The sequence below is a fragment of the Aplidium turbinatum genome, chromosome 9 (genome assembly GCF_918807975.1).
Source record: "Aplidium turbinatum chromosome 9, kaAplTurb1.1, whole genome shotgun sequence".
NCBI lineage: Eukaryota > Metazoa > Chordata > Ascidiacea > Aplousobranchia > Polyclinidae > Aplidium > Aplidium turbinatum.
The window spans coordinates 22,167,441-22,192,916 of NC_137480.1; the positions used below are offsets into that span (position 1 = coordinate 22,167,441).

The 25,476-nt window shown below is 35.1% G+C and overlaps 3 protein-coding genes across 5 annotated transcripts in view; 2 read left to right on the forward strand and 1 right to left on the reverse strand.

Annotated features, from left to right (window-relative positions):
- The window catches only part of LOC145776804 (spondin-1-like), a 30,964-nt gene extending 6,057 nt beyond the window's left edge, over positions 1-24,907 (reverse strand). Inside the window, exons 1-2 of the mRNA XM_082588025.1 lie at positions 24,663-24,907; positions 22,653-22,715 (exon numbers count right to left, since the gene is read on the reverse strand). Coding sequence (XP_082444151.1) covers positions 22,653-22,715; positions 24,663-24,907 — 308 coding nt within the window. The remainder of the gene's footprint in view (positions 1-22,652; positions 22,716-24,662) is intronic.
- Positions 3,761-7,613, forward strand: LOC145777411 (uncharacterized). The gene is made up of 3 exons (XM_082588779.1): positions 3,761-3,897; positions 6,982-7,421; positions 7,501-7,613. Exons 1-3 carry the CDS (start codon positions 3,824-3,826, stop codon positions 7,611-7,613), a joined length of 627 nt encoding a protein of 208 aa, XP_082444905.1. The 5' UTR covers positions 3,761-3,823.
- LOC145777633 (uncharacterized) lies at positions 7,678-21,289 on the forward strand. 3 transcript variants are annotated; one of them, XM_082589068.1, is made up of 4 exons: positions 7,678-8,172; positions 9,026-9,055; positions 9,282-9,379; positions 20,283-21,289. In XM_082589068.1, exons 1-4 carry the CDS (start codon positions 7,944-7,946, stop codon positions 20,319-20,321), a joined length of 396 nt encoding a protein of 131 aa, XP_082445194.1. In that variant the 5' UTR covers positions 7,678-7,943; the 3' UTR covers positions 20,322-21,289. The 3 variants fall into 3 exon arrangements, 2 of the variants coding, with proteins under 2 accessions (XP_082445194.1, XP_082445193.1); XR_014290338.1 differs by lacking the exon at positions 20,283-21,289 and having other exon boundaries at positions 9,282-9,457; XM_082589067.1 differs by lacking the exons at positions 9,282-9,379; positions 20,283-21,289 and having other exon boundaries at positions 9,026-9,262.
- Positions 24,908-25,476: the final 569 nt, after the last annotated feature.

The window sequence follows — 25,476 nt, forward strand, 5'->3', positions numbered from 1 at the left end:
CAAATTGCTTTTAAATAATAAAGCTACCCTAACAATATGAAAATTGGCAGTTTTAACAGATCGAAGATTAATATCTCTAATCGAGGTGTATCCTGCTATTTGAATTTGTAGTAAATTCAGCTTCTTCAAATTAGATAATAATTTATGATAAAAGCCTAACATATGGAGAATAAAAATTTGACAAACATTTTTCAATCTTTGTATTTATACCCAGATTGTTTCATCCCGAAAAGCACTTTAAAATTCAATTAAATAAAATCAACATACATGGTTCCGAGCTGCAAGAATGAAAATCGAAAAACAATCTCAATTTTCTATCTGCAACATCACTATTCCATAATACTGATTAATCGATTAATTTACATAAGTAATGATTCGTGCAAAATCGTACATTTAATTGAAAAATCGTACACTCTATCGTGCAAAATGAACATTTATCTGCCACACAGCAAATAAATTAAAGTAATAAATACATCAAGATTTCTGGTTCCCCGGTACACAAAGTCCAGCAAAGGGATAAATATAAATTCAATCTGAATATATTATGAAACATTTTTGAATTCACTCGCATTAAATTTTAGTCCTTCGTTTATACTCATAGTAGTGGTCTAGAGCTGTGGAAAAGCATGATATAACAGTGACCCCTCGAAGCTTATCATGAGGTCTACGTATTAAACTTCTAGTTTCTTTTTCAGCTCAAAACTATTCCAATATTCTTGGTGAGTGGTATGGCTTGATATGATGGTGATCGCCTGTAGTCGATGCGCGCTTATTCTTTTTTATAAAAAATCAATGTAATGTACGTTCGTGCATTGTGCAATGATACTTGAAATTGCGGATTGATTTATAAATGTTTTCAAAATTTTGCCGAAAGTCAGATTAAAATGAACAAATAGTGTAACATAACAACAATCAAACACACATTTACATGCCCGGTAACAAATAACCGGTTTGGTCTTTTCAGGAAGTACAATTTTTAAATGCTGTTTGTGTTTACCAACGAACGTTTTCTTTACAGATGCGAAAGCAGAGATTTCTACAGTAGGTGTCCTGATTCGTTTCACAAATACATGGCATTATAGCCACTTCGGTCTTCAATTTAAAAAAAAGAATTAAAAAACAGACATAAATTTTGGTTCTGTTGAAAACCAAAAGATTCACGTCATAAAAGCCGTTGCCGGAATCATTTATCATGTGAAACAAGTAAGATATATTTTATATCTTATTGAAATGTGTCGTGTTTCGGTTAGACTACTGTCATTTCGAATAAATTGAGCTTCCAGCTTAAAATTTGCCATCCATCATAATTTCTATTCACCATTTTCTTCCCGTAAAGCTTTTCAGATATAACTTACTTTCGAACGTCGTGCAAGAGTCTCTCCACTTCGCTGTTCAGCGGAATTTTCGTGATAAAAGCAAGGCACTATAAAAATGATTCGGTATTTATTTTTTTTTATTTTTTTGCCAAAATAAAAATAAATCAGGACATATTCATTTGTTTCAAATGTGTGTGGCAAAGCAAAGTAAACTCTCCACCAAAAGATCTGTCTTATTATTCAACGAATTCAATGAATAACTCACGATCTACGCCATTGCTTTCAGTGAGTTGCAGAAAGAATTTATCGAAATTAAATCAATTCTATAAACACAATTCAAAACAATAAAAACATTTTATTTTGAATAGTCTTGTTTCCAGTAACCATTAGTCTTAACAAATTAGAAAAAGATTGAAAAAGTCATTCAAAGCATCGCTTTTGAATTTTGCGTTATGGATTCTAAGGTAGATAGGTTGTTTTTGGTCAGGGTATTGCAGAATGAGACTCATAAATTTCAACACGAAGTCAAGAATAATGCATAAAACTGAGGCATAATTTCGTGAACTATTTTGTTCAACAAACTTTATTAGAATTAACTTTTTAAAAGAAGTCGAGAAACTGCATTAGACGTGATATGAGATTGAAAACAGATGAACATAATAGACCTAAAGTGGAAATCGAAAAACCATGCTGGCGATATCTCATTACCGTTAGCCAGAGTGAGTTTAGTGGATTTACTTTAAGTAAAATCTGGTGTTCATAAGGTAGTTTTGTGCGCAAAACAACATTATTGTTTTGTAGTACCCTCACAATGCAGCAAACTATTTCTATGCTACTTCTATGACATCACACCCTATATCACCCATCTTTGCATTAGCTTGAGTTAGCATTTTTAAAGCATTTATGCTAGGAGTTGCAAATCCTACTCTCAAGCTTAGCTGCATATGTTTCTAGACAAAAACCCCACTGGAACATAAGAAAACCCATATGGCAGTTTTAAGTTACTAGTAGAAAAAAGATTGGACTTACTGCATTCCGGTATGTGTTCTAATGGTTTCACTTTACACAACATATCCGGAGTGTTTAGAGGGGATATTTTACTGATTTCCTATTCATGAGCTGCTATTAACATTATTTTTCACTCTGCCAATCGCTTCAATATGTTTCTTGCCTTGTGCAGAGATTGATTGATAGTCGTTCCGATTTGATCTCTATTGTGGAACGGATTGTATGTTTTGAAAAATATTTTCAGATTGAAAATGAAAGCAAATTAAGTTGGTTGGTCGATTTGAATCTTTGTTTTTTTTGCTACACCCAGGTAGAGATATAACAACTTCACTTTGCCTATCTCGGTAACCGGCCCTGCGTCAGTAGTTCAAAAGCCATCTACATTCTACAAGTATGCGAAACCCCCAGGAATAACATATCAAAAGCTTTGGCAGTGCGAGGATAAAGATCCAAAACCAACCGGTCGGGGAATACAAGCAATAATCAAATCTATCTTATTGATGCAAAAAGAGAGCCATTATATTGTAGAATTCCTCCATTATGTCTCAGCTCCAGATGAGCTTTTGGATTCCTGAAAAACACTGGCCAACATGTAAGAAGATCATTACTTGAACAGAATAAATCTATAAGTGGTCTTACAACTTTAAAGCAACTACGCAGCGCTTGTTATTACTTTAGTCGTATATTCTATGTTAAATTTTAGACTAAACTTGTGAAATTTTAATCAGCTTGTGGCAGGTTGTTCACTTCATATTTTTTCAACCAAACTACGACAAATCATTTGTTTGAAATTATTCTACTGTATAAACTTTAGGACTAATATATCACTTTAACAAAAATATGGCCAATAATATTTATACATTTACACGAGAATTAAAAAAAAAACAGTTATTTTTAAGTTTGTTTCGTTGCGTAACGTTATAAAAACTTTGTTTCAATAACCAGTTTATAAAAATCAAAATAAATTTTCAACTCATTTTTTACAAATACAAACTTATAAAAGAATTGAATATGAATGCTTCAAACTTTGACCTTTGAAGCACTCTAGTGGTCTCGATGACCATGCAGTTATTAAGGTCAAGATGTAATACTTTATAAAAGGCCATTAATTTACAAATGTTAAATCAAATTTTTTATACACTGAAACGAGGCCTCTCAACCGGACAGATTTAAATTTAGTCTATCCAAAGACTAAGTTTTGAAAAGACTAAAATAAGATTACATAACCTATACCCAAAATGTGATGTAAAAAAGGTGATGGAAATAATTTATCTTTATATGATTGGCAAAGGGAAAACCAGAGTAAAATCGATGAACATCTGTGCACAACACATGGTGCAGTATGCATTCTTTATCCCGGCCAATGGCTGCTGAAGAAAAAGGAAAATACTAAAAACTTTAAGAGCTTTTCACTCTCACTTTCCTTTATCAGTTATAAAACATTTTGTAAGTTCCATCTTGTCCTATGTTATAAAAAAATCAATTTGCGTTAGGCTACAATGAATACGTTGGTAGAAATGTTGCTCTTATCTGTTTTACTTCTATCACCGAATTCATCCGCAAGAAGGTTAAGGTAAGTTGAAATATATTTATTCATTATGATATGCTATTAAAATTTCGTCAACATAGAAGGACCAAACACTTCAGCTGATGTTGTTTTATTTTTAAATGCTGGCATTTCCTATTCTGTAAAAGTGTATTACTTCATACTTTCTGACTGTTATGTTTTCATTGGTAGCCTATATATCATAGCCGTAAAAGATGAAGGTGCAGGGAGCGGAGGCAGTCGCAACCTTGATAAAAAAAAAAAAAAAAACGTTGCTAGTTTGGACAAAAACATTCAATTATTTGGAAAAATTTAAATTGTTGCATTTAAAAAATAGATTTGCAAAACTAAAATCTTTTATTCTCCCACGGCCATAGTATAAACACATTGGTCGAATATCGTGTTTTTAGAGTCAAAGGTTGCTGAGAAAGTGCAGCATTGTCTAGAACAGTGAGTTAGTAGAACAGTGAACATGGGGGAACGCCCCACGTTATGTAACAATAGCTGTTTGTGACGATATTTTTGTGTGAAAGTGGCTATTCTGGACTTGCAAGTGTGAAGACACAAACTAAAACGAACTTAACTGTGAACTTGATATGAGATGTGCATTGTCTTGAACTAAGATACGAATGAATCATTAAAGGTATAAAAAAAGTTGTTAGGCTATTGATTTATGTATGATGGAAAGTAAACTTTGCTTTTAAATCCAAAACATTTAAAGATTAATTTGAATAAGCTCCTCCCGGTGATCCTAATAAGATGAAATAGGCCTATAAGATTTTTAGTGAGTAGTAACTTAATTTCAATTAAAATTTATTTAGTTTGATTTTGATTTATAACTAAACCGAGAAAAGGATCTGCACAAATTTTACAAGTGACGTCAAGGATGGCGCAGCCTAAAAGTTGAAGAATCCTTGACTTGGAAGAACCAAGCACGTTGCTATTCCCAAAACCAACAATCGTAAGCCTGCAACTGTGCTCTTTTACAATAAAACCAAAGTTGGTGTAGATGCTTTAGATCAGAGTGGTCCAACTGCATGCCCGCGGGCCAAACTTGGCTCGCGAGCTCCTTTTTTTTGGCCATCGAACTGATAGTCAGCTTTGCTTCTAGCAATATCACTTCAATTTTTGTTTCTTTGTTATTGTAATTGACAAAAAAACTTTGTGAGTGATCCTTTGTGATGCACAACCATACCACTTTGTTCAAAAAATTTTCCCATGGGCGTGAGAGTTAGTAGACAGCCCTCAAAACTTCAACTCCAATTATGTGAACTTCAGAACGATTCGTTTTTGCTGTCAAAGAAAATGGAAAATCCTGCAAGCTTTTGGAAGTTAGTGTCAAGGGAGAAGTTTCCCCTTTTAAAAGATGCTGTTCTGAACCTGTAGGCAGGGGCGCCGGAGCGGTTTTTGACTAGGGTGGCAAGATTTTGAAAAAAGGGCACTTTTGTTGCTGAAAGGCCATTTTTTTTAAACTTTTAAGACAAGATATAGCGATAATGCTCATCTATGAGCTCATTATCGAGTAATGATATAATAAGTGTCCGGTATACAAAAAACAATGGCACAAAAGGGCATCCTGCAATGTTATAATGATCTAACCGACTGTGATACAGACTTTTGTGTTTGTATCACATTTTGTGAATATTATTTTGAGGCAATAATGAAAGATTACAATTAGGCTAAAAGCGAATAGCAGAAATTGTTAAATTTCAAAATGTGCAGTAGCTGACATGACCTTAAAAGGGCACCATTGCCCCCACCATCCACAGAAAAATTGAGGGCAGGGGGGCATCCGCGCCCCTGCCTGTAGGCCACTCGATGTTTGGAACTACATACATTTGCGAATGTACGTTTTCGGCAATGAACAATATTAAAAATCGAAATCAACTTGGAAACGAGGCTCTTTACGCTTGCGTTCGCATGGCCACAACTACGATTCTCGTGGTCGTGGATAGCCTACCAACGCTATTGTCTAAAATTAAAATCTAAAGTTGATAAAGTTAAAGATGATCCCTCTTTTAGGATGAAACAAGCTGTAGAGCCTAGTAGAGGTTTTAAAGAGTAGTAACTATATGCCATAGGCTATGTAAAATTTGCCAGCAATGAGCCCATGAATCGCTGTTTAAAAACATTGGCCCGCAAGATAAAAAAAAAAAAGTTTTTGGCCCGCAATGAAAAGAAGTTAGACCACGCTGCTTTAGATCAAATTTCTGGGCTGCACTCAGTGCAAGCAAGTAGCGTAAAATGTACACGTCTGTTATGATGTCATGTACATTGGTACGATGAACAGTTGGGTTATCTACAAAGCAGTTTGTGAAATCATCATAAGCAGAAGAGTGTACACGCAAAAAGTAAGCAAAGATCTTCTGGATTGCTTCTTTTTTATCACCTCTTGCAAAATCTACTACGTACAAAACAGCCTCTCCTGCTACAGGAAAACTCACTGGAACGAAGAGAAAGTGACAATCTGGAACAACCCGCAACTAAATATCGCCGGACATGTTGTGCTAAATAGTGCAAAAATAGAACTGGCCATTGAACTTTGTGTCAAAATCCTGCATGTAGAACATGTTGCAGTAAACAATGCTTGTCGCACATGTCACAACCATTGTAAACATGTTCGCGAGTTTTTCCTTGATTCATAGGGATAAATGACTTTTAAAAGTGCAAAGTTTGATTTTTACGAGGATTAAAAATGAAGTGTAAGACATGCAAGTTTCACCAAACGTCAATTGACGTACTTGGTCCTTCTAGTTTTAAGTTATCGAAACTAAATTTACAGTGCAATGATTTATGACTAAATGATGATGATTATGTGCCTGATCTGATACAGACGTTGGCGATCATGGTCTTCCAAACTTTTTGGTCATTTGCCACTCGTATAAAATCCTTCGTTTTGACTGTTGTGTTTGTGGCCCATTGATTCAAGCTGTTTAAATAAGTTAATTTTTGTCGAACTTTTTTTTTTTCCTGTATCATCCCCAATAATGCTAATTTTTCCAAATCTCCATTGTCTGTGATATGACTAAATATTTTTCCAAATCTCCATGTCTGTGATATGACTAAATATAAATTACTAATTCAGTTACCTTCAAATTGTTTCTATTTTAGGCGCTGTGTACGAGAGTGCTGTTACGTCACAAAAAGTGGTGGATACGAATGTGAGGAAGGATGCCTCCCAGCTTGTACAGGAAAGAAGAGTGACATAAAAGGATACGAATATTCCCGCAGCATGCCTGGTGATACAAAAGGAGACGAATATTCCATTGGTATGCCTGGTGATACAAAAGGAGACGAATATTCCATTGGCATACCTGGTGATACAAAAGGAGACGAATATTCCCGTGGCATACCTGGTGATACAAAAGGAGACGAATATTCCATTGGCATGACTAGTGATACAAAAGAAGATGAATATTCCCGTGGCATACCTGGTGATACAAAAGGAGACGAATATTCCATTGGCATACCTGGTGATACAAAAGGAGACGAATATTCCATTGGCATGACTAGTGATACAAAAGAAGATGAATATTCCCGTGGCATACCTGGTGATACAAAAGGAGACGAATATTCCATTGGCATACCTGGTGATACAAAAGGAGACGAATATTCCATTGGCATGACTAGTGATACAAAAGAAGATGAATATTCCCGTGGCATACCTGGTGATACAAAAGGAGACGAATATTCCATTGGCATACCTGGTGATACAAAAGGAGACGAATATTCCATTGGCATGACTAGTGATACAAAAGAAGATGAATATTCCCGTGGCATACCTGGTGATACAAAACGAGACGAATATTCCATTGGTATGCCTGGTGATACAAAAGGAGACGAATATTCCATTGGCATACCTGGTGATACAAAAGGAAACGAATATTCCATTGGCATGACTAGTGATACAAAAGAAAATGAATATTCCCGTGGCATACCTGGTGATACAAAAGGAGACGAATATTCCATAGGTATACCTGGTGATACAACAGGAGACGAATGTCCCCATGGCATGTGTGGTGACAAAATAGGAGACGAGCGTTCCCGTGGCATACCTGGTGATACGAAAAGTGATGAATATTCCAGTGATCCTTGTGATACAAAAGATGAAAAAAATTCTCGTATATGTCCAGGTGATGCTAAAAAAGAACAATATTTTCATGGATTCCATGCCGATGCAAAGCAAGAACGTTATTTTCGCGACACTCATGGTGATACACGACAAGGAAAATATCTCCGCGATGACCGAGCCATCGTGGTGGCTTAAGAGAAAGAACTTTCTGATAATCTTGCATAAAAAAGGTTAGTTGAAAAATAATAAAGCTCATTTACGTTGCACATCTTAAGCTTCCTGTGCTAGTTCAAAAATCTTATCGGTTGATCGAATTAAATCTTTCCAACAATTATAAAATAATTAATAATGTTTGTTATTAATTATGCTTTCACTTTAGTGAATGTAAATTTATTCTGACCTAGCAATTCGTGATTATAATTCTTTTTTGCAATTTCAAGTTTTTATTTTTTGGAGCAGAATTTTTTATCGAAACACATCGTCATCATCATTATATTCCTTCCTCGTATTGAGGGTTGGATACAACGAACAGCTCATGGTCGAGAACAATGGCGCATTGTATCCATCTCTCGATATCTAAACACCCTGCGGGAACAATTACGTTAATAACAATGATAAGCCAAGGCATATCAGTAACAACACTAATTGTTGGTCTGGCAACTCTAACAATGTCACAACAACATTTAAAAATCTTAGTCAAAATAGTGTCTATGAATATGACAAGTGGTTAAGTTTTCCCAGTGGCTTCAGTGCTTTTACGAAGACGACTCCGTATCAGTTTATTTAGACGGGAAGTTGTTGACGCACGACATAAGGTGCAGAGTGAAGGAGCACGTGTGGTCGTGATAATAGAAATCAACAATAGTAATGTAAAACCAGATTTTTTTGAGAGATTTTTATCATTAATAGGTCATTTTAAAATTTACTACTAATATTAATACGATTAAAGAATATTGATGAGTAATCAAAAAATTATACAAATCTAATAAGCTTGCAAAAATGAATCCTGAAAAATCAATTTTACTAATGCCTTGTATGTTTAAAAAAAGTATTATCTTACTCATGCATAGATTTGTGTTGCAGGTTACGGAAAAATGTCAAAAATAATTCAACGTACGTATTCAAGAAATCCAGAAATATTAAATATGTACTTGTGCTTAATGTAAATAAAACAGCGTCCATCTTGTTACAAATTATTGTTTGATATTGTCCATTTTGCAATAGATTGAGTTTCGCTTTTAGCAGCATGACCGTTGCTTACTTCACAATATAGATATTAACGACCTGTTTAGCCTGATGCTGCGAGTTTGCTGTGGTTTATCACAGTGGTTTATCACAGGTAAAAACACATCAACGAGACCTCAATCTCTGTTAAACCAACCTCATTTCGGACTTCGTACCAGAGCTGTCACCATTAAGGCACGGAGTCAACAAATGGTATGTGATAAGCCAAATAGAATGTGGTATCGATATATTCTATAAATATTGCACTGCACTCGCTGCTTTAAGCAAGTATGTATTGTGTTTGGCATATTGAACGAGAAACATATTGCAAATGCGAATGAAACAAATTCTGAAACTACTTAGCTAAAAAGTGAGACAGACATCGCAAGTAGGAAATAAAACGACTAATCGTGTACAAAGAAATGCTCCAAAAAAGACGAGATCTAATTGCATAGCAACATATGGAGTGGTAGCTGCAATCTGAAATACGGTTCTTGATTTGATTGATTGCTTCGAGGTAAAACTATAAACAGAGCACTGCATTTTTAACTCCGACAACCAAGACGGTGATATTGAAAACATTTGTGTATAGGGTTTCTTTAATTTTCTAATTAGACCAACCCATGCAAGTTAGCGCTGCAATATTTTTCTACCAAAAGCCAAAAGTTGCAAAAAAATTACTGCAATGATTATGTTGGATAGATAAATAAGAGCCCAGTACTTCTTCTTCTCGTGCTCCTGTGTTATTGATACCAAACACTTATTGAAAACAATGATGATGGAAGATGACCACAAACATTTCCGTCACTTATGTTAATAATCGGAGTTATTAATCACTTCATAATCGTTTAGGCATTTTTATTAATAAACGACTCTGCTCAGACTTTAAGACTTTTCATAAAGAAGAAGGGAGTTATTATTTGCTAAAATAATAGGGAAAATATTTTTATTTTTCACTTGTTTTGTGACTCATACTAATGCTTCCACGACCCATTTGTGGACCGGCTTGAAAAACACCATCTTAAAGCCGTTTAGTCACTTCCGCCATAATGTAGGGGTCTACCAGCAGTTTGAGGGAGCGATATTTGTTCACATTGCACCGTTAACACCAAAAGTGTAAACTAATCGAATTAACCCTTTGCTTTCAACGTTTTTTTGGAAGTTAACTGCTCAAGGGGGGGCCGTTTTTGGATCAAATTCAATCAGCTGTTACGTGTGATCCGCTGGTGCTATTTCAACAGAAGTTGCACTGGTGTGAAAAAAAATCATTTGTCTATGAGTTTGAAAAGTCATTATTCTAAAATTTTATATGTTAAACTTGATATTTCAACTTTTGCAAAGGTACCCAAAAACGACAATTTTGATTTAACTTGCCGCCTTTAATTAACCGTGCTAATCCGATTTCATGCAAAATTCTAAAGGACAAAGAGCTCGATCAACCGCACGAAGTGTGTGTGTGGTGTGCCGACTCATTGCGTCGATAAAGATTTACGACATGCGAGCAAATCTTATTGTAGGCTACTCATTAATTATAAAATAGTTACAAAGTAACATTGTTACATGAATTTGAAAAAAACAAAACTGCGTTGTTTTATATTTTTGTCCTGAACTAATGGTTTGCGAAACCCATGGCCAGCTTCTTGTTTTATGGAACCAGACTTCTCATAAGTAACACCTTGGCCTACTTGAATAGCTGTTTACATGTTCGTTTGTGTATTTTAGGTCTACAATTGAGTTTGTAGTATGAATATTTTTAGTAGAGAGAAGACAATTGAACAAGCTGTTGAAATTATCTGAAATTTCTAAGTTCAAATTAGGCGCTTTTGGAATTGTGGATTTGTGTCAAGTCGCATCACAAATATCATGCAGGCTACATCATAAGTCATTTGGCTTACGGGTGTTTATAAACATAACTCATGAATTACATCCACTAAAAATACAGCATTTACATCAACAAAGCTAAGTTCGAAGTTCACTTTTTATTGAAGATTGTGTCAATCAATTTGAAAATGCATTTTAGTCCGCCAGCGTCGAAACAATTCAACAGCGCAGTGAGGAACATGCGTAAACAAAGGAAATGTGAAATAAACCCACAGTCAGCAGATCTACATTAATTTAACGTTTACAAATGTTGAATCAATGTAAAAGGACTGAATTGCTGACTGGGTCGTTATTGTTTGGAACACAAAAAATACGCGTAAACGCGACGAAGCGATACAAGAGCAAAGCAGCGATTATGTTTCTGGCCAAAAAAAAGGACTTATGACTTGAAAGATAAAAATGATTATAACGAAGCTTCAAAATTTGTCATAAAAAATATTGCAGAGATACAATAAACACAATCATTTTGTGCTAGATTGTGAGAAGACTTCCTAGATTCTTTTCAAACATTTGCAGTATTGCAAATTATTTTGTATAACTTCATATTGCCAAAAAATGGCTTCTTGGTTGATAAAACGTGGCTACAATTCTATAAAAAATTCTTAGGCCTACTACATTGAAGTAATGAAATGTTTTTTTTGTGATTTTTTCTGATGACGTTTTACAACATCCGAAAAGTAAAAATAATAATGATGAATAATTTCACATAACCATGGTTTGTAAACGCTTCACAAAAATTTTGCGGAGACTTTACTGTTAGACGTAAAACGCTTGTAAAAGAAAACTGTCGGGTTACGTATTTATAATGTTTATTACGCTGTTATCTAGTTATAAACTGCCTTTGTTGTCTACCTTTGTGGTTACCGGCCAGCTTACAGCAGCATGCAAACTACGCGTTTATGGTATTTGCATCGTGTTATGATTCCCACAAATTTCCCACAAGGTCTTTGTTTTTATCTTGATATTTTTGTACCTTTTCTGTCCTAAACTTGAAGTCACTGTGCAGCACAATCCACACCGGTTTTTAGAAATCCACAATCAACATTGAAAATCTTTTGTGTGGTGCACCATTTCAAGTAGTGTCTTCCCCTAAACTGTTACACAAACCGCCCAGAACCAGGTTGATTATGAATATTATAGCCGTTGAGTGGCCGTTATTGTATGTGTGGATTTATTAGCTGTCTGACTAAATTCATGCCAAAGTCGAGCAAATTCTGCTTTCGGGATCCCTGCCGTTTTTTTCGGTATTTTTTGTTGATAAGTTTAGGCAGCATTTTTCCAAAATAAATGAAGACATCGGTATTGTTCGTCACTTAGATTTAGTTTTCTCAGCATTGTTTTTTCATTCTTTGATCCATTAGTTTATCCCACTTTAGGAATAATCAGATCGTTTATAAATGGCGGGTTTTCACAATAGCCGGCCTCTTATACATTGGCGCAACGTATTCAGATGTTGAATCAATGATCAAGAAAGCCGATTTGTTGTTTGTCTGATGTGACGCCGAGCATTATGCCTAGTCTACAATACAAAATATTTTGTAGTGAAGACGAGGCATTATCATCTTTATTTTGCGCTCTTTGGAACAATACACAGTGCACCGTTGAACAAAAATGCAACACATAACAAGTAAGCGTATGCGACATAAAGCAGCGAAGGGACATGTAGTCATCGAGTAAGCTGCTACGTGATCTCATAATTTTGAGCATACTGTATCTCACAATTACTGTTTGCAAAAACGCCATTTTTTCAGCTTCTTCCAAAAGCATTTGAAGTGATACATTTCCTCAATGGAAAGTTTTGTCAATGAGAGTATTTCCATAGAACGTTTATTTCGAAACCAGGTTTTTCATGTCACTACTCACTACCTAAGGGAAGATTTCTTATTGTAACGCTTTTTATTCGTCAATGGATATTTGCTGGTTGAAACAACTGTTTTGAATAGTTTGTGGCCTACATTGATCATAGATTGCTTTTCTTCGTAAAGCTGATAACGCAAAAACCGTTTGCTATTATTGTTTCTAATTAACAACTTTGTGACCACTGGCTTCTTTTTGTAGCATTAGAAATAACGCGCTTTGTGTTATTGAGGTCAAACCAAACAAAGGAAAACAAGAGGATGTTCCTCTCTGCTCGCGCATATGGATTCACGAAGCAATTATGAGCTAATGGCTTGTTATCGCAATGTAATCCATTTCACGCTTTGCTGGAAGTTAGCTAGAAATAGCAAAAATTCACCAAAATCTTGAATTTACAAGAAAACTACACAACTTTTAGCATCAAATTTAGTATCATCAGATCCGCCTGGCAATTTTAGGAAAAGTCAAGAAAAACCAAGTGCATGGCGTTACTGTGCTTCAAGTAATCAACGGAAATATGAGGGGGGGGCCAAATCTGGCCTCCCTTTGAGGAGCAAAGTGTTAAAGGCATTGTTGTGATTAGGCTGTTCGGTAACGGTTTGTTATAGCAGTAATTTTTGATTCATCTTGCCGCAAGAATAAATTCCTCATAAGCAAGTATACAATCAACAAAACTTTGTACATGATTGCACAAGTCATGTCAATTTGGTATATTTTTATACTTATCTCATCTCTACACTCATGTATGCTACAGGATAGGCTACTGATAAAAAGATGAAAGAGTTATTCAGCGTATTCAAGAATTCCAGAAAAACCGTTCGTGAATTTCCTGTTCGTATTGAACTTTTGTAATAATTAAATAAAACAGAGTCAATCTTGTTTGAAAATACTTTACTATTTTTGATTTTCATATTAAACTGGATAAATAGATGAATAAAGAAATTCTGCAAAAACGTATTGTTTATGATGAAATAAACAACCACTAGGTGACTGACAAACAGGAAAAAAATAATATGTTAACAAAAGAAGAACAAAAATCGTGTGATTGCTTTTGTTTCAACCGTCTACAAAATATAGTTGAGCAAGACAGCGTTAAGCGGAGGCTCTCTAATTAAAGCTCTAAACCTGTTCCTTATTTCACGGTCTGCTGTGAGACTAATTACAGAGAAAGGACATTCTTGCGGTGAACAAAGAAAAATATCTTCTTTAACCCTTTGAAGGTTGGGAGGCTGTCAATTCAACTTTTTTGTATCAACAGTTGTATCTCTAAAACCACTAAGGCTGCGACTACGAGATTTCTTGACTTTTCCTAACTTTTATTCACCTCTATTGAGCTGAAATTTTGAGCGAATAAAGGTTATAAATTGAGAGATATAAGGCATTTCTCAGCACATCCTCTGAAATATTTCATATTCTATTGTTTATAATTTTCCCACCAGCTGGATAAAGTAATTAATTTGGCCCATGTCTCGTTAATCCTAACTGTTTCACAACGTGAAGGGAATTGGCTGTATGTAAAATTATGTAAGAAAAAAATTTAATCACAACATTGCAATGCATGTTCTTCAATACTCTATCAAAAAACAATGTGTAAACTCACGCTACAATTACAGTCATAAGTCACCTCAACAATTCAACGTATATGAGCAGTTCAAAAATTCACATAATTTTAATTTTCGGATATGCTCAGCGTGAATAATTTTACAAAGTGAATCCCAAATTTTGATACCGTGCCTCAAAAATTGACAAAGATATCACAAGCATAAGAAGAATCGACAGCCCCCCTCACAAACTGAGCAAGACTCCAGGAGCCCAACCTTCTAAAGGTTAAGATGATATGAGTGTTTTATGAAGCAACAGAATATCATGATAGTGTCTTGCACTTCTAGAGCATTCGGGGTTCAACCAGAGATGCGGAACCTGTACGCTGAATCGTTATGATTAGATATTAAAAGACGTAGCCTAAGAAGCTGTGACGTTTTACCAGTTTATTAATTCATATTCTAGACTAAGTATAGATGACTACTACAGATAATTCTTTGCAATGGGATTTTTATGTAAGGCATCAAATAGACCAAACAAAGTAATTACCTCGTAACGATGGTATGATCCTCTCCATAGAGATACTGTCGTACCAAAACTACAGTATATGATATTTCTTTGTCTGTTATAGAAATATTGGGCAAAAAAGAAAAATAGTTTTGTTAATTTTACATGAGAATAACATTAATTTCTTTTTAACCCTTTGATAAAACTTTTTATTGATTTCACTTCGATACATACAAGAAAAAATTAGTAAGTACCTCTGTTTCATAGGCAGTTACTCAGTTACAGTGGTGTTACTGAACAGACCGCAGACCATGTCATCCACCACTGCCTAAGCCACAGGCCTTCAAACGGTGCGCATGGTCTGAGGGTCCTGGACGACGAGACTGCTCAGTGGCTGATGATTTCCTGCTCCCCAATCTAGCCTGGAAATATCTGCTCATACGCCGATGATAGGCAATGCGCAACTTAGGCTACGTAGTCCCATAGACAGCATATCGGCTTTTGTCAATGATTTTTTTAAAGTGGCACTGAATCTTGTTTCTGCTTGGTATTCAGCAAATAAATTCAATTTAGGACGATAGTGTGGGTTATTCAACTGCACTTCCAAACTGCTGCACTGATACTGTCTGCTTTGTAAAGCGCTGAGGAGCAACGCATATCAGCGATGGATACAGTGCTATATAAAAACACATAATATTGTTATCATTATTATCTTCTTGAATGTGAATACAGTAGGCAGTTATAAAAACAAGAAGTGAGAACCACGAAATCCTCCTCATGCAATCCTAAACAGCAGGAATATTTTCGCAACGAGTTTACCATAAAGTAAGGTAAATGTGAGTCCCATACTTGAATCCAATCATCAGGTGATGAGAAGATAAGGTTCTCATTATACTAAGCCTTCGGCACTAACGAGAGTATGGGGGGCAGTTCCTTTCTCTCGGCCGCCTTTCCTACAGCAACTACGCCCACCCAATTTATTACACCATGGGTAGAGGTGAGCGGTGTTAACCATAAAGTACATATCAAAAAAGTGATCAGTTGGTTTTATTTTTTAGATAAATTTCGTTTCTATGGCATGTAAACCAAGACATATATGCAATTCATGATGTTTTATTATGGAATGATGACAAAAATAATGCAGTGAAGAAAACAGCCCAAAGAAAACAACATGAGACTCAAATTATTTTAGTCAATGAATGCTTGCACTGAAAGAAATTTTGTTACCACAAACACTGTTTTGAACAACGTATTAGTTATGCATTGTGAGTAGAGATGCAAAAAAACGTTTTTTTTTGTTTTTAAAAAAAACGAGCTCGTTTTTTTGTTTTTTATCGTTTTTTTTTGTTTTCTATTCGTTTTTTTTTTTTTTTTTTTTTTTTTTTTTTTTTTTTTTTTTTTTACCTATTTTGACATTAAATGTCACAATATGCAGCAATTGGGGTAAACTCATTGCAATAGCGTCTCTTTCAACAAACAAACAGTCTCATAACTGGTATAACTTATTTCAAATCAGACAATATGTCTGGTATATTTTTTCATTGCAATTTTGTAGATCTCAAGTCTCAACACACGAGCCATAAAGATTTCTCATCGTCTCAAATAGTATTAACAGTGTCCTATGGTCGGCACATCTCAAGTATTGTCTGTAATTTGGTCCAGCCAGTTGTTAAATGCAGTACCACACTCGTGTACAGTTTCGAAGCCACCTGGTATTTTGGTTAATGGGCATGTCAGGACCAGGTGGTCAGTGTCCTGTTTCTCTGCTTCACAAAGGCACTTTTGACCAGCACTCCACACCTTTTCCAGTACTACGTCAAGAGGTTATTCCAGTTGATGTGCATTTGGTGCAAACTTGATGAAAATCACACAAGCGGTTCTCGGGTTATAAGTGAAATAACCTTAGCCACTAGGTGGCTTCATAGATAAAGAGCAATAGAAAAACGGCAATATCTTAAGAACCGCTTACCATATTTGGATAATTTTTAGCTCTACTTTGGGATGGGCTATCTGTTTATAAACATTAAAACAAGTTTTGGCTACTACTTTTTGAGATAAAAAGAAATTAACCTTTTGTCGTTACGCACCGACAAAACCATGATGCGTAACTTTAAAAATTTTTTTTATTTGAGTAGAGGAAAGATTGATGAAAATTTTGGCAAAAGCAGTGTAGTGCTAAAGTCCCAACTTTTAGCTCAAATCACATTTAAATGTAGTGAAAGATGGAAACATTTTGATGTTTTTTATTTTCCCTGAAGAGGTTCAATACTCCTTTGTGATGTCATAGTGATGTTTTTTTTCCCTTAATCACACCATTGTGCTGTCATGGACATGTTTAAAAGAAGTATGGTTGCACTTAATCCATCCAATTTGAACTAGTTTGCAGGACTTTGAGACTTTAGCACTTTTCTGTTTTTGCCAAACTTTTCGTCAATCTTTCCTCAACCCAATGAAAAAAAAAACGCATTATGGTTTTATTGGTGCGTAACGACAAGAGGTCAATTTCTTTTATCACAAAAAGTAGTAAGCCTAGTTCCCAAATAAAATAAGTTTTCATCTTTGATGTTTGTTTTGTATTTTTATCCTGCATTGCAGGAATATGGGTAAAACTTTACACTTGTCAAGAAAAGTATTATGAAGCATTTATTCACTATGTGAACACTGAGCAGTGCTGAAAAACTCCACTTTAAAGGGAAAATTTCTTCATTCAGGTTGGTAGTTTCTAGCAATAGTCAACATGGGTGGTGGGAATTTGAAAGGAACATTAACATAAACCTTTTCTTACAAATACACTTACTTTTGACAGCTAAAAATATCAGTGATAAGATCTCTTGCATTATGTTACAAATGATCTGCAAGAAGCATCAATGACAAAGTGTCTAAGACCTTACAACACACGAAAAGAATACTTCTATTTCAACGTTTATAAAGCATGTACATCTTTGCTAAGCTATCAGTTAAAAAATATGTTTAAACAAGCTATTGGCAATAGCTTGCATTAGTAAATTACCACAAACAAGGTAACGTGTGTTTTGAATACTGCCATCTTGTTTTTGCCAAAATTTCGTCAACCCATTGAGTGTGTACAAGAATAACCAGTCCCGGTATACTAACATCGTAGGCTAACTTCCATAAAAGGAAAAAGAAATTAACTCATCTACATTATGTCATGTATCAAATTGCATTAATTCAATGTTTGTCATGTCTAGTGCCACAAACATGCCTAAGAAAGAAGAAGAAAGCGAAACAACGTAGGACTATGCAAAAAACATATGCTGCCAAGCACAAACACTTATGAATTTCAGCACACCAATAAAACCATTTTTACTAATTTAATGTTTTTCAAAAGACTATAATGAAACTAAGCTGCAAATTGTAAAAAATTTGCAACTTTTTCAGAAAAATATGAAAAAAAACAAAAAAAAGGTTAGTTGATCGATTGTATAGATATCACATAGTAATGAAACAATAAATGCTATTAATACTACAAAAAGTGCTCACAGCCTAATAAAAAAGCTAAGAAGAGAAAATTACATCAAATAAAGTTAGTACTTTCTAAAACCTCTACAGCCTGTTTCACCTGAAACAGGGATCATCAAAAGGTCCTTTTTCAAATAGAATCTATATCTTCTTTTAGAATATTATTATTACTATTATTATAATCTTCTATTTGAATAAAGACCTTCTGATGATCCCCCTTTTAGGGGGAAACAGGCAGTAGAGGTATTAGAAAACAGTAACTACATTTGATATAATAATACTAATGATATGAATAAATAATATAAGTAATACATTGTTTTATAGGAGCAACATCTAGTAGTAAAAAGCAGCACTTTGTTTTTATACAGAATAATTTTCAGCCGCTTCATAGAAGTTTGGTGATGTGGAAGATTAAAACCAACAAAAATCGAAGTTTTTCACGCTGCAGTTCTGAGATCATGCATTTCCATTTACAAAAGGTCGATTGAGGTAACTTGCTTCATCAAAGCCAAGTTAACTTAATAAAACAAAACTCCCCAGTATTCCTGCATCTGCACTTTTTTTGAAGGGCTTTTGAAATTTGATTCAGTGTAAGGTGTTTTTGGTTTTAGCAGCCACTACGATTTTGTAACAGTTTGCTTTATGAAGTTAAACTGTATTTTGCCTAAATCTGGAGAACAGAAAGCTAAGTTCTTACTCGGACATCTCATCATCATTTCAAGAAGAGACTGTTTAACTTACCAAACACGAAATTTATCAAAAATGTTGACTAAGCAACATGATGCTTGGGCAATATCATCAGTTGCACGCATACCGAGAGCATGGGATTGTATCTATGACAAGACATTTGAAGACATCCTTGAAAGTGGAGACGAACATTGGCTTCTTTAACCGTACCTGTTACTGGCGTAGACCCTATGGTCTCGCCCTCTGCTAATTCAGCAATTTCACGTAGCAGCAGTGACGCTAGAAACCTGAGATTTCTTGACTTTTACTTTTTTTTCTTGCCCCAACTTATAACCCCGATTATGTTGGTATCGGATAATCGTGAACTTCACAATAAACCTTTTGTCACAGCCAGTTATGAAATGCAAGAAATTTGCTAATATTCAAAGCTTGATTGACAGTTTACTATAAGCGTGTGGTTTCATTTTGTGTTTGTCACTCATAACGCGACGGCGCTAAAATTCCACTCCGAAACCCAGGCAGCAAAATCCGTCATTTTTACATTGATTCAACGTCGATTTTGCTGTCTGGGTAAGGAGTCGGTCTCTGACGCGATATGAGTCATTCTTTGCTGGCAGACAATAATTAGGAAGGTGATTTGTTATTTGCACAAATTGCTTTGTAGTGCAAAAAGTGCATGGAATACTGTTTGCACAGAAACGGAAAAACAAAATTGATGAAATTCTGTGTTCAATGCAAGAAGACTTTCAAAATAAAATGTGAACTGAAAAATTTGACCAAGAAATGGCGAAAATAGGTAAAAAACCGAGTCTTTATTACCTTTTCTACCTAAAATACACAATCACGAATATATTTTGCGAAATAAATTGATTGAAGTGATAGATAAGGCTTTTGACCAACGGCATACTTTTTCCCGGTGTTATTTGATATAAGCCGACGGAGTAATTAGCAATAAGAGAGACGTAGACCTGATGGTCTCGGCCAGTAACTCTTGCCGCCAAAAGGAAGCAGTAACAGATAGCCTACGGTTAACGTCCAATTAATAATAATTTTCAACCAACGGATATAAAAGCTTGAATACGGCAATTTCGAAACTCCGATGCTTTGCTTTGCATGTTTGGCAAGAAGTAAATAAATGTAATTGAAAATGTTTTATTTGTAGCGTATCAAAATGGAAATCATCGACAAAGAATATAATTGAAACCAAATCTCATGCGTTCAAATACACAGTTTTATCCTGTCATGTCCGAACTGTTACCACTCTTCATCGATGGAGGCATCAGAACACACCGATTTGTCCAAATTAAGAACAAAGCAGGCAAACTGTTGATTTGATTTTAGACTCTCCATGCAGCATTCAAGCGTTTCAGTTCATGTTTGGTGAAACAATTAAACAAAGTTTTGACAATCAATTCGAAGTCATAGTGGCCTATGGGACAAGCTTCACCAGCCTGCAAGCCGAATGACGTCTGTGCGGCATTCTTATCAGCTCGAACAAAAGCAGAGCGTGGGTTTGGTAAGGTGAACATTTTCTTAGAATAAACGTTTGAACGCTCCCAGGTGCGAGGAACCCGCGAAGATGACTCTAACAGTTCGCAAGCTTACGAGCGGTGGTTCACGCAAGACTGTGAATATTTGAATTTATGTCATCACTTGATTTTGGTGACAGTTTGTAGTTATAATATCTAATTGTCCAATGATATCGATGTGCATTATTTTTGTTTTGTGTACATGCTAGCCAAGCTAATGCACAATACGGCAATAGTTGTTGTTTTTCTTATTTTGTCCGTTCTTCATGTTACTTTTTTATAAACTTAAACTTAAAGGCAATCAACTTATGAAATATTATTACTTTTGTAAAAGAAACATAACAAATCCCACGTTCATGAAGCGTTCAAGTGAAAACAGCCAGTGCAAAACAAACATTCTCATGCAGTAACACGGCATTGGTCAATACAATGTAGACAGCATAGTTAGCCCTTCAATTGGACGGGCAGATTTCGTGTTTCGCATCCCGCAGTGTCAAAATATCACTGACTCGTTTGTAGGTATGATTGATTAGTAGACAATGCATGATTGGGAATTATGAATGAGTTTTTCTTGCTGTCCCCTTACAATCTTGCAGCACGATCTTTCTCTTGGTCTTTCGGAGATTCTGAAAAAGAATACATTTAAAATTAACACAAGTCTTGTTAAAGTTTGAGTTATTGTCAGTATTGCCTGTCATTAAAAAATAGCTTTTTCGCGCACTGTGCAGCTGTATTGATTTAATTTTGCTATTTCAACCGCATTCTCTGCTGGATGAGAAAACTTAAGAGAAATCACCTCATGCAAAAAAATTACGAAGAGATACGTTTTGACAACATGTAGCCTATGCTTCCATTAATAAAGAGATTGGCAATTAAATTGCATTACAACAATGTCGCATTGATTTTGCTAATATTAAAAACAAGTGATTCATTGGAGTATTTGCAAAACATATTAATCTTAACATATTTGCATGTCCCAAAATTTAAATAATGAAACGCATATGACCTTGGGCAACTGTGTGACATGACTTAAAATATTTTATTTTTTTATTTGGACAGCTTATTTTAAATTCACATACTTCAAACATCTAGACTAGAGCATAAAATACCGTTTATACAACAAATGAAAATATTTAGTCCAAATGATCTCTGCAAGTCAAGTTATCCTCGGCGAGTCCTTCATTGCACACGCTTAGGCCACTGCCTGGCTCATTGATGCATTGCACAATGCACAATCTTGTGATAGTTGTAAGTTTTACTATCACATCCTTCTTTATTGCAGATTTTTATATAGAATATATTTAAATTCACGGTTAATTAATTATCTGTCTATGATATTCAAGAATGCTATACTATTCTTTGTCAATCAAATATAAACGAATCTGTCCAAATTGGTTTAATGAGCATACAAAATCATGGCAACATTTTTGTATGACTGATAAAAAAGAAAAATTAAAGCGTTGCTCTTTACTTGGAAGGCATTCCATGCTGCAGTTTTTAACTTCTGTTATGTCTCCAGTGCAACCACTTCCACCAAATGAAGCTTCTATTACAAGTTGACGTCGTCTGATTTGAGTACCATTCCCACATCGCTTGCTACAACTACAAAAAGAACTGTGTAATTAATTGTTTATTTAGGGCAAAAACTTTGAGCCTGTTAATACCACAGGCATTAAATATCACTCGAAAAAAGCTTGGATATAATTTTACAATAAATTTTCATAATAATGAGCGACCTATGTTGCAGACATGTTCGAGAAAATTATTTTGTGAAGACTTTTTGCTCGTACTTTTACTTTTAGCTTGAGGTCAGAGGGAACTATAAGAACCGCACAAATAACAAACATGAAACCATAGGTCGTAAACAACAATGGTAGGATTTCCAATTAATTGGTAAAACATTGGTACGAGTATTGGCGTTTCTGCCTTTTTGCCAGCTTCATCCAATCTTGAATAATTAAAAAATTGTTTTCCACAACAGAGTTTAAAATATTCCAATTTACCTTTCCCATTCCGACCATTCTGAAAATATACAATCCACTGGACACTCCAGTTCATTGCATGTTCTAAAAAAAATTTTTCAATTGCTTCAAGCTTTCCATGTGCAGACTGTTTGGGAACTTTAAATATGACGCTTAGTTTCCTGGCTTTTGTAAGCATATTTTTATTTAACCCTCAGATGGTTGGGCTCCTGGAGTCTTGCTCAGTTTGGGGGGGGGGGCTGTCGATTCTTCTTATGCTTTAGGAGTGATATCTCTGTTATTTTTTAAGGCACGGTTTCAAAATTTTGGATTCACTTTGTAAAATTATTCATGCTGAGCATATCCGAAAGTTAAAATTATGTGAATTTTTGAACTGCTCATATACGTTGAAATGTTGAGGTGACTTATAACTGTAATTGTAGCGTGAGTTTACACATTGTTTTTTGGTAGAGTAATAAAGAGCATGCATTGCAATGTTGTGATTAAATTTTTTTTACATAATTTTACATACAGCCAATTCCCTTCACGCTGTGAAACAGTTAGGATTAACGAGACATGGGCCAAATTAATTGCTTTCATCCAGCTGGTGGGAAATTTTTGAACAATAGGATATGAAATATTTCAGAGGATGTGCTGAGAAATGCCTTATATCTCTCAATTTATAACCTTTATTCGCTCAAAATTTCAGCTCAATAGAGGTGAATAAAAGTTAGGAAAAGTCAAGAAATCTCGTAGTCGCAGCCTCAGTGGTTTTAGAGATACAACTGTTGATACAAAAAAGTTGAATTGACAGCCCCCCTCCAACCTTAAAAGGGTTAAGGCTTCATGATTTTAAAGAACAGTTGGTATTTCGAGGCGGAAGAAGGGTTAATTAACAATAAAAATAACTGTGAGTAACGGATATTTTGAATCGCCTGACCCGAGCTCCTAGCCGTGACACTACAATTTGATAACCATAACTCGCAATACATAAATACCGGCAAGTTCATAGAGAAAAACATCATCATTGTAACGTTGTTTTTTGTTTGAAATTATCAGATTAATAGTTAATATCACCAAAGCAGGAAAGCCATCATTCATTAAAACTCTTAACCAGTGGTACAGTGCCCGGCCTGGCCTACTTCTGATGAGACTGTCCACTATTAACGTTATTGGAAACGGTAAACATTTTGATTTTGTTAACATCTGAAAAATCAAACATATTACCGATAATACGTGCGCCTTGTAAATAATAAATGATATACCACATAAAATATCGGTTGCTAAAAATTCTTACACATTTCATAGCAACAATATATTGCCACTGCATATGCACAAAACTCAATTTTTTAGTAAGTAACTACAGTAGGCTACAGAAGAGCATAATTTTAATGTTTATTTTAAGTCTTGAAAATCTCGTCATTTTGTTTATTGTTTGTAATAGAATTCGTATAAAACAATATTCGAATTAGTTGCTACTGCAAAGCATAGTCGACTTTACATGACAACCAAAACAAAGCATTGCAAACGTTACCGACAAATTTTGAATTAACGCGTGTTCGATATACTTTTTAGTCGACATGATCATGTAAGTGGAGTGGAAGATCTATCTTTTTATCATCTTGTATTGGTGATGCTACTGAAGAGCAGTCAGTTTTTTGACTCGTGATCCAGGCCACGCAAACTTTCTGGTCTATTTTAAGATGGTGCCTCTAAAAAAATAGTATTAGCAAGGTGGTAAGATGGTATTCGTAAGATGGTAAAATAGTATTCGTAAAATAGTAACATGGTATTTGTAAGATGGTATTTGCAAGATGGTATTCGTGAGATGGTAAAATGATATTCGAAAGATGGTAAAATGGTAAAATGGTACTTGTAAAATGGTGAGATGGTATTCGTAAAATAGTAAGATGGTATTCGTAAGATGGTAAAGTAATAAGGAAACTTCAAGCTCAAGAACAAGTTCACTCTTTTTTGTACTCCGGTAGGCTATACAGTACAAGTTTAAACATTGTACATTTGAATTAAAGTCAAGCGTTGGTAAACAGTTACCTTGTTTCTCTATTGCTTCCGCTACATGTTTTGCCTTCATATTGCTCTGGAACGTTAACTGATCTTTTTCGTGATTGTAATCCCCCTCCACAAGTCACAGGACATTCTTCCCATGCATTCCACTCAGACCAAGAACAATCAATAGGACAGTTTTGGTCATTACAATTTTCTGTTTCTGTATCTTCACCGACACAACTTACGCCACCGAACTTGGCAGCAGTTTGTATGGTACGTGATCTTTTCATTTCTCCACGTCCGCATGATGCTGAAAATTCACCGTAGTTGTCTCATGAACCCCATGTACAATTCACTGGACAGCATTGCACATTGCAATAATTCAACAGGATAAAACTTCCAGAACAATCCGACCCGCCATGACTTGCTTCTACGACTTTATATTGCGTTCTTATGTAGACTCCAATTCCGCAAGTTCTTGTACATGGTGTAGTTGTGCTCCATGGGCTCCATAGACAGTTCTGCCTTGCATGTCGACGACTGCGTGGTCTGTAAGTGAACGTATGTTTAACTTTTTTAAAAACTGAAATCAAACAAATACTTACAATTTTTCCACTTTGAAAGATTCATGCAAAACAATGACATTTTGCATCATTATAACTTCAAATATTGCATGTTTGGGTACTACTGTAAGTGCATACGGCAATTTTACAGTAATAATAATGTATAAATATTCAGCTTTGTAAGTCAAAATATACAATATAGTATAACTTAACGTATAATAATGTTGCACAAATCATAAATTGCTAGAGAAGTCTTTTCTTCTGCGACTACAGAATTCTTTAACTACCACGTATAG